Source organism: Mustelus asterias, chromosome 8, assembly GCF_964213995.1.
Source record: "Mustelus asterias chromosome 8, sMusAst1.hap1.1, whole genome shotgun sequence".
NCBI lineage: Eukaryota > Metazoa > Chordata > Chondrichthyes > Carcharhiniformes > Triakidae > Mustelus > Mustelus asterias.
Genome location: NC_135808.1, coordinates 116,434,658 through 116,444,610, shown reverse-complemented (window position 1 = coordinate 116,444,610; position 9,953 = coordinate 116,434,658). Strand labels below are relative to the sequence as shown.

Sequence of the window (9,953 nt, the reverse complement as noted above, 5' to 3'; positions counted from 1 at the left end):
TCTGCATTGATAATGACTACCACAAAAGGTGCAGTAATCCCATTTTCCTGCACTTATCTGATATCCTGGAATGTTATGATATTTCAAGTGCTCATCCAAATATTTTTTAAAAGTTTGTAAAGTTTCTGGTCTCCACCGCCTTCTCAGGCAGTGCATTCTAGATTCCCACCACCCTCTGAATGATTTTTTTTTCTCAAATCCCCTCTGAATCTCCTGCCCCTTACCTGAAAACTATGCCCCCTCTTGATTGACCCCTCAACAAAGGGGAACAGCTGCTCCCTATTCACCCCATCCATACCTCTCATAATCTTATACACCTCAAGCACGTAGTTTGAAAAGCATATGTATTCAACAGGCAGACTATTACCTAATATTAACACGTCTCAAATCGCAATTGGGAGCCGAATTTATGACTTTCTGATTTGCAGACACTGCATTATTCAACCGCAAGTTGTGATGCAGGTTCTTTTATTGATGCACTCCCATAATTTTGATACATTTCCTTTTTTCAAAACAAATTTTAAAGCTTTTTCGGTTGTTAATTTGATAATAAGATACAGCAAAGGGTGGGTTTAATTTCAGTAAAGCCATTAAGAGAGCATTAAGAGAGCAGGAAATCCAGAGGTAAGGATTTATCTTCTGGTTGCGACATTTATTATTTGTTTCTGGGACGTCCCAAATTCCTTGAAGACCACCACTTATTATTTAGGGTACAGACATCAGAGAAAAGGAATTGTCAAAGACAGTTAAGACATAATCGCTGTTAAACTGTGAAATGTTTTGTACGACTTAATGGGCCCGATTTTACCATTTTCATTCTAAGTGCCGAAACTGGGCGTAGTACAGATCCGACTTAGAGATCCGCTTTCAGGCGCCCCCATACGCTCTCAGCCATCTCCAGTCCCATTCACGCTGTGAGCTCTGAATTGCGTATGCGCAGTTAGAAAAAAATTGGAAAAAGCGCGCCCGTGTCGGATCGTTCCCGAGCCGCAGAAAGCAGAGAAAGCGGCCCGAGTGTGACAAGCGGGAGCGAGGGTGTACCTCGGGGTGGGGGGAGGGGAGGGCGCAGATGGATCTCTGGTGGGGGGGGGGCAGATGGATTTCTGGTGAGGGTGCGGGGGGCGCAGGGGGGTCTGCTGCCACTCTGCGGGCGATTGGTGAGGGGGCGGGGCAGGGTTGGTGATTGGCCTGGGGAGCGGGGGGTGGTGGATAAGGGGGACAGTGATGTGTGTGTGTCCCCCTTATTCACCCCCACCATTACCCAGACTGATCGCCACCCCTGCCCCCCTCTCCCCCAGCGATCACCCGCAGAGTGGCAGCGGACCCCCCTGCCCCCTCACCAGAGATCCATCTGCCCCCGCCACCAGAGATCCATCTGACCCCCCCACCAGAGATCCATCTGCCCCCCCCACCAGAGATCCATCTGCCCCCCCACCAGAGATACATCTTACCCTCCTCTCCCCCCCCCACAAGACAACGATCTGGCCTCACTCCCTCCCCCCCCCCACAGAGAATGGTCTGGCCTCACCCCCCACCCCCCGTACAATGATCTGGCTCACTCCCCACCCCCCAGATGACGATCTGGCCTCACTCCCCCCCCCCCGACAACGAATATGCCTCATTCCTCCCCCCCAGAGAATGGTCTGGCCTCACTCCCCCTCCCCTCCAGAGGAACATCTGACCCACCTCCCCCCCCCACCACTAGACAACGATCAGCCCTCCCCCACCACCAGACAACGATCAGCCCTCCCCCCCACCACCAGACAATGATCAGCCCTCCCCCCTCCCCCCTCCCCCGTCAGAGATACATCTGACCCGCCTCCTCCTCCTCCCCCTCCCAACCAGACAATGATCTGGCCTCACTCTCCTCCTCCCCAAACCAGAGAATGATCTGACCCGCCTCCTCCTCCTCCCCCCATCCAACCAGAGAATGATCTGACCCACCTCCTCCTCCTCCCCCCATCCAACCGGAGAATGATCTGACCCACCTCCTCCTCCTCCCCCCATCCAACCAGAGAATGATCTGACCCACCTCCTCCTCCTCCCCCCATCCAACCAGAGAATGATCTGACCCACCTCCCTCCTCCCCCCCACCACTGATCTGAGCCAGGGAGCCGTTGGAAGCTCTGAACACGCTCCTCAGCAGCTGGAGCACCCGATTCAGACTTTTATTTAGCAGATCCCTAAAAGCACGGTTCCGGATCGGCAAACGCGGTGGTAAAGGGGGAAATGCTGATAGAGTTGGGCGGGCAGTTCATTAATTCAATTTAAATGCATGCAAATGCATTTAAATTGTCGTTGCGCCCAATTTGGGCGCGGAACGAATCCCCGCCATTCGCGGGTCTCGGTAAAGTGGCGATCTGCGCAGAGGCGGGTGCAGATCACACTAAAGGCCTCACACCCAACTTTACCGCGAGTTCGTGCCCGTAAACGGCTGCAAATTGTTGGTAAAATCGGGCCCAATGTCTTTTTAAGAGCAAAATGTGATAAACAAGCATTTCAATCATGCAGGTAACAAGGGTAGCCCACACTTAGGGTGTGCTGATGCAGGCAATGGTGGTTTGCCCAGGCTAGGGTAGGATCAAAGGTCAGGGTAGCCAATGAGGTTAAATTGAGGCTCAACCTGATGCAATTTTTCGAAGCCATCTCGGCCTTTTGGCTAAGATGAAGCATGAATCCAAGCCCAGGAGGGGTGCAATGCCTCACCCTGTCAGCTTGGATCTTGTTTGATTGAGCTACAGTGGTTAGCACTGCTGCCTCACAATGCCAGGGACCCGGATTCGATTCCCAGCTTGGGTCACTGTCTGTGTGGAGTCTGCACTTTCTTCCTGTGTCTGCATGGGTTTCCTCTGGGTGCTCTGGTTTCCTCCCACAGCCCGAAAGACATGATGGTTAGATGCATTGACAATGCTAAGTTCTTCCTCAGTGTACCCGAACAGCCAACAGAGTGTGGTGACTAGGGGATTTTTACAGTAACTTCATTGCAGAGTTAATGTAAGCTTGACATGTGACATTGATAAATAAACTCTAAAAAAAACAAAATGGGGTGCATCTTGTTAACTTGGATTTCCTTCGCTTTCACGTGGGGACCATGAATTGGATTTAATTTGAATTGGGTTTTTTGGTTGGAATAAAATACCAAAAGATACGCAAATAAAGGTGTGTAACCTTGAAGTGAAGGATGTTTGTCCCAAGAATAAGACAGATCACTATCCGATTTTAACTCTTGCGCGAGTGGGTGAACTTCGAGAGAAATCTCGCTCATGTATCACTTTTGTGAAGTTTGCTCAAACCTCGAAGGCAAGGGTTGCCAAACTTGGAAAGATGACAATATTGCAATAAAAGCCAACTTGCTAAGCACTGAACCCAGAGTCAGTATATCTGATTAATTATTGCTGCACGCTGACTAGAAAGGATCCCTGTACGAGAATATAGATGCCCAATTTTCTATATGATCGCCCATACAGTGGGGTTGCTTCTTCTTGTATTGCTTTCACTGCCCTCCCATGTGTGTCACCAAAGTGTCAAAATGACAGTGTGGGGGTCACATAGAGAAACTCCCACTGGGCTGAAGACCTGGGTTTGAGTTGTGTTATTTGACTGCAATAAAAGACATTCTCGGAAACACTGCCTTTGGAAAGCAGCAATTACTCAACCAGCCTTCAACACATATGAAAAGGAAAGATCCTAATGGCGGGGAACGGAACCATTTCCAGGGATCACTGTTAAACCTCACTCATTTGTGTTTTGGTAAAAAAAATCTACCTCACTCTTCAGGAATGCGAGACCTGCCTCCCAGGCTCAGGAAGATTGATCCATTTGATAATTGTGCCTGCTGACGCTCCACATAAACCGTATTCCACTCCCCTCTTATGTCAAAGGCGCCATTTAATGCAAAACAAAAACAGAAAATGCTGGAAAATCTCAGTAAGTCTGACAGCATCTGCGGAGAGAGAATAGAACCAATGGGTGGGATTTTCCAGCCGCACTCACCCCGAAACCGAAACTGTGGGACGGCACGGTGGCATAGTGGTTAGCACAGCGCCAGGGACCTGGGTTCGATTCGGCTTGGGTCACTGTCTGTGTGGAGTTTGCACATTCTGCCTGTGTCTGCGTGGGTTTCCTCCGGGTGCTCTGGTTTCCTCCCACAATCTGAAAGACGTGCTGGTTAGGTGCATTGACCCGAAAAGGCGCCGGAGCGTGGCAACTGGGGGAATTTCACAGTAACTTCATTGCAGTGTTAATGTAAGCCTTACTTGTGACTAATAAATAAACTTTAAAAAACGTTAATACTGCCAAAGGTCAATGGACCTTTTTATTGGTGGGTGAGTGGAATAGGAATTTTGTTTTTATTAATTCATGGGACACGGGCATCGCTGGTTGGCCAGCATTTATAGCCATCCCTAGTTGCCCTTGGAGGGCAATTGAGAGTCAACCACTTTGCTGTGGCTCTGGAGTCACATGTAGGCCAGACCGGGTAAAGATGGCAGATTTCCTTCCCGAAAGGATATGAGTGAACCAAATGAGTTTTTCCGACAATCGACAATGGTTTCACAGTCTTCAGATTCTAAATTCCAGATTTTTAGAAAATTGAATTCAAATTCCACCATCTGCCCCAATGGATGAAATTCTCTGGCCTCCCGGTGTGTTTCCCGCCTGTGGGAGGTGACATGTTGTTTGCTAGTGGCAGGATTTCTGATCCAGCCGCCATCAATGGGAATTCTGGCCAATGTTTTGAGTCTGGATGACCCCTTCATCGGTGCTCTTTTCTCTCTCCACAGATGCTGTCAGACCTGCTGAGACTTTCCATCAATTTTATCTAGAATCATAGAATCCCTACAGTGCAGAAGGAGGCCATTTGGCCCATCGAGTCTGCACCGGCAACAATCCCACCTCGGCCCTATCCCCACAAAACCACAGATTTACCCCACCGATCCCTCTAACCTACACATCGCAGGACACTATGGGCAATCTGGCATGTCCAATCAACCTAACCTGCACATCTTTGGACTGTGGGGGGAAACCGGAGCACCCGGAGGAAACCCACGCAGACACAGGAGAGCGTGCATACTCCACACAGACAGTGACCCAAGCCGAGAATTGAACCCATGCCTCTGGAGCTGTGAGGCAGCAGTGCTAACCACTGTGTCACTGTGCCACCCTGTTTCTCTTTTTGTTTCAGACTCCAGCGTCCACAGTAGTTTGATTTGATTTATTATTGTCACATGTATTAGTATGCAGTGAAAAGTATTGCTTCTTGCACGCTACACCAACAAAGCATACCGTACATAGAGAAGGAAAGGAGAGGGTGCAGAGTGTAGTGTTACAGTCATAGCTAGAGAAAGAAAAACTTAATGCGAGGTAGGTCCATTCAAAGGTCTGATGGCAACAAGGAAGAATCTGTTCTTGAGTCTTGAACCTTTATATAAAAGCAAAATGTTGTTGACGTAGCCTAAGTCTTCTCTGACAAGCGATACAGTTGCCTCTATGAATTTCTATCTGTGTGTGTGTGTACATATGCCTTTAACCACAGCGCTGATATGGAGCCGGTTAGTGACGCTCTGTCCCCGTGTGCCAAGCCCCGCGATTTAATATGCATGGTGAAATAATTGGAGCATGTTCTCGCCGCGGGGAGGGGAGGAGAGGAGATGGGGGGGACCTAACAGTCACCAATCGGCAGAAGTGGGGCAAGTAATTGAAATGTGGCAACGTGCGGACAAGCCTGTGTGACTTACACTGCGTTAGCTCTGCCTGCACAGCCTGGTTATTTACAGGGGCGCTTGGAAAAGCGGGGAGATTTATTGAGAACCACCCCCCCCCACCCCAGCAAAATAAGGGCTGGGGAAATATGAGCTACAGGAGTGTGTAAGAGCAGCAACTCGGAGCAATCGGCGGCGTATCTGTGTGTGTATTTTTTGGGGAGGGGGAAAAGAGGAGCTTGAAGATCCGACATGTCTTCGAAGGAGAGGCAGAAAGGGAGGCTCACGAAAGACAGCGTTACCCTGCTGCCCTGCTTCTATTTCGTGGAGGTAAGTGGATGCGGCAATCGCCGGCAGGTAAGACATCCCCCCCCAATCCCCACCTTTAGCCACAGATGACTCCTGCAACTTCCAGACAGTGGCATTCCCAAGCCCATGTCAATTCGGGGACAGTCCTGCTTCCTCGGTCTCCATGGTCGTGTCTCCCTTCCCCAATGATAAAGCCAAGATGCGAGCCATTTATTTATTTAGCGTTCAGACCATCGTGCATGGGAATCACGTCGGCAGCAGCTGAAGTGTGCACTCAGCGAGCAAGCATCGACCCAGAGTGGTCATGCCTCCAAGAGAAGGAGAGAAAAAAAATACGATACATCTGGCGCAGTATTTCCAGCATTCCCTTCCCAGTTGTTCAAGGCGAACGGTGCAATTATTCGATTAGTGCATTTCAAACACATACAAAAAAATGTGCATGCACAGGCAAGATTCGCATTTACACCCTGGGAGTGCTTGAGTAGTGAAAGCGGCAGCAACAACACTGCTATTTCCCTCTATTAACATCCACAGGCACTGGAACAGCACTTTATTTAAGGAAAGGTACATTATTCACCACTGAATGTCATCTTGCAGACTAGAATAATATAATGCACCCTTCAAAATCGCTCTGGAGAGAAGACACAGCTAATCACCAGAACCATTGTGTTAAGGGAAGCTTTAAACCAACTGCTTATATTTTCCAGCATTTTCTGTTTGGGTTTTGTTGCTTATATTTCATATTCATTGCAAACAATAGACAGCATTAGCAGCTTGTCAGTGTACCTAGTGAACCTAGAATGGCCTGGAAATAGCTGGAAGTGGAGTGAGTGCCCACCATTATGGGTGCATTTAAAAAGTACAATTTGCATGTGAGATTGGATTCACCACAGCTTGCTGGATGATTTGCCTTGCTCCATCATTAGCCTTGTCAAAACCATTTTACTCTAAGCCCCCCCCCCCCCTCCATTGCACGCCAAAAAAATTGCGAATGAATCTCGTCAAAGCTACTTAGGGTTGATAGTCCATGCCATAAGGGACATGCTAATGATGTGACTTCTGGTCCTCAAACTTCAAGGCCCCAAAAAAAGAACAGAGTATCATTTCCACAGGTAGTAAATTGTTCTTGCATTCGTTTAAATTGACATTTAAAAACATCCACTTTCGGGGAAAATGTCTCTTTTCCTTTCTGTCTTTTTTTTGTTCTGTATTAATCCACTTTCTTTCTCTCACTTTATTTCATTTACTGTATCAGATTAGACCTAATTTATCCCATTTCATTCTCTGCCGTTTGGTCAGTTTCATTGGCCGGAGCGACACGGTGGCACAGTGGTTAGCACTGCTGCTTCACAGTGCCAGAGACCCGGGTTCGATTCCAGCCTCGGGTGACTGTCTGTGTGGAGTTTGTACGTTCTCCCCGTGTCGGTCTGGGTTTCCTCCAGGTGCTCCAGTTTCCTCCCACAGTCCAAAGATGTGCGGGTTAGGTTGATTGACCATGATAAATTGCCCCTTAGTCAGGGGTTATGGGGATAGGGCCTGGGTGGGATTGTTGTCAGTGCAGGCTCAATGGGTCGAATGGTCTCCTGTAGGCATTCTATGGCTCTTTATTTATAGAATCCCTATGGTACAGAAGGAGGCCATTCGGCCTATTGAGTCTGTACCGACTATGATCCCACCCAGGTCCTATTCCCATTTACCCTGCTAATCCCCCTGACACTAAGGTCAACTTGGCATGGCCAATCAACCTAACCCGCACATCTTTGGACTGAGGGAGAAAACCAGAGCACCCGGAGGAAATGCACGCAGACACGGGGAGAAAGTGCAAATTCCACACAGGCAGTGACCCGAGGCCGGAATTGAACCTGGGACCCTGACGCTGTGAGGCAGCAGTGCTAACCATTGTGCCACCATTTATTCTTAAATCTGATTGATTAAGGAAGTGGATCTGACGGTCAGGAGGTCCCAGATACTCCATTGACCTTACCCCACTATCTGCTATCAATTTGAATTTCCAGCAATATCCAGTGTGAAAATAATACAATCTGAGGGAAAAAATTCCAATTTGCAGCACACTCCATGAGATATGCCATTCCACCAGTTTCTGGGGCATCCTTGCAAAATGCAGTGAATGTGCATTTGTATTCCCTGTGTGGAGGGATTCAAGGACCCACATCCTGAACAGGAGCACAATAATTATTCTATTCCAGTTAGGAGAATATACTCATCTTTTATCATCTATTAAAACAACAGGCTAGCAACAGAAGCTCACGCCACTTTCATGCAGGTTAGCTGATGATACCTTCTCAGCAGAGAGCGACTGTAGGTAGTACCTGACAGAGCTAGGACAATGAAATTCTTTGCTCCTTCCAGGGCACTTTTTGTAAAAGAACTGAACTAGTCTTTTATTTTCCAATTCTATTCCTCGACGTGTCTCCAATGGTGTTATTTCCTAATCGTACAATTTGCTGAATTTTGGAGATTAGTAGTCAGCTCCAAATTAGCACAGTAATATCCTGCTTTTAATGTTTGCTGTGCTATCAAGTATGGTGGCACAGTGGTTAGCACTGCTGCCTCACTGCGCTAGGGACCCGGGTTCAATTCCGGCCTTGGGTATGTGTGGAGTCTGCACATTCTCCCCGTGTCTGCATGGGTTTCCTCCGGATGCTCTAGTTTCCTCCCACAATCCAAAGATGTGCAGGTTAAGTTGATTGGCCATGTTAAATTGCCCCTTAGGGTCAGGGGGATTAGCAGGGTAAATACCCTGGGGTTGGGGGGATAGGGCCTGGGTGGGATTGTTGTGGGTACAGGCTCGATGGGCCAAATGGCCTCCTTCTGCACTGTAGGGATTCTATTCTATGATTCTATTATTTCACTTCCAATTGAACAATGTAATGTGAACCAATCCATTTCTTTGTTATTGTATGTGGAGTACCCCAGACTCTTCCAATCATTTTATTCTCAGATACTTTCAGTTCACCCTGAGTAGGTACTTACACACAGCATGTTTAGTGATGGTACATCACAATTTCAGCCTTGCATCAATGTTAAATTTGAGCATCACTGGAGGGCCCTGATACGCTTCACTCCTCCTAGATTTGACAAGCTGAGGAAATCAAGTTGGATGTTCCGTGAACGAACCAAAATCGAGCTTGAATTTCTGGGAGGATATTCATAGAATCATAGAAACCCTATGGTGCAGAAGGAGGCCATTCGGCCCATCCAGCCTGCACCGACAATAATCCCACCCAGGCCCTATCCCCATATATTTACCCAGCTAATCCCCCTGACACTATGGGGCAATTTATCATGGTGGAAGTGAAGTTCCATGGTGGCTCACCCAATGCAAGTAATAACTTTTACAGTCGTGGAGATGCATAATGTCAACATTTTTAAACAACAAAACAGTAGCTGGGAAATTTTGGCCATCGGCAGACCATGATCACTCTGCTGGCTCAGTTTGAATGTATTTGAGGCAGGGAGGTTGCAAAGCCTGGCTGCCAATTGCTTGGCATGCTTGGAAATCCATTGGATTTCCAATGCAATATGTGTGGTCTGGAAGTAGCTACTCTCCCATCAGCACAGTAACTGGTACTCGTTGACTTGATTGGAGATGCCATCACTTATGGCGATAGTCTCAAGCTGCTTCTGTCTAATCATAGAATTATAGAATCCCTACAATACAGTAGGAGGCCATTTGGCCCATCGAGCCTGCACTGAGAACAATCCCACCCTATCCCCGTAGCCCCACATATTTAGCCTGCTAATCCCCTGACACTCGGGTCAATTTAGCATGGCCAATCAACCTAACCTGCACATCTTTGGAATGTGGGAGGAAACTGGAGCACCTGGAGGAAACCCACGCAGACGCGGGGAGAATGTCCAAACTCCGCACAGACAGTGACCCAAGCTGGGAATCGAACCCGGGTCCCTGGCACTGCGAGGCAG

The 9,953-nt window shown here is 48.2% G+C and overlaps 1 protein-coding gene across 2 annotated transcripts in view; it reads left to right on the top strand.

Moving 5' to 3' along the window:
- The first annotated feature begins 5,939 nt into the window (after positions 1 to 5,939).
- Positions 5,940 to 9,953, top strand: part of plppr4a (phospholipid phosphatase related 4a) — a 77,343-nt gene continuing 73,329 nt past the window's right edge. The window contains exon 1 of one of the 2 annotated variants that reach the window (XM_078219439.1): positions 5,940 to 6,029. In XM_078219439.1, the coding sequence (XP_078075565.1) occupies positions 5,952 to 6,029 (78 nt within the window). In that variant the 5' untranslated portion in view covers positions 5,940 to 5,951. The remainder of the gene's footprint in view (positions 6,030 to 9,953) is intronic. The other variant, XM_078219438.1, reaches the window with a different exon arrangement.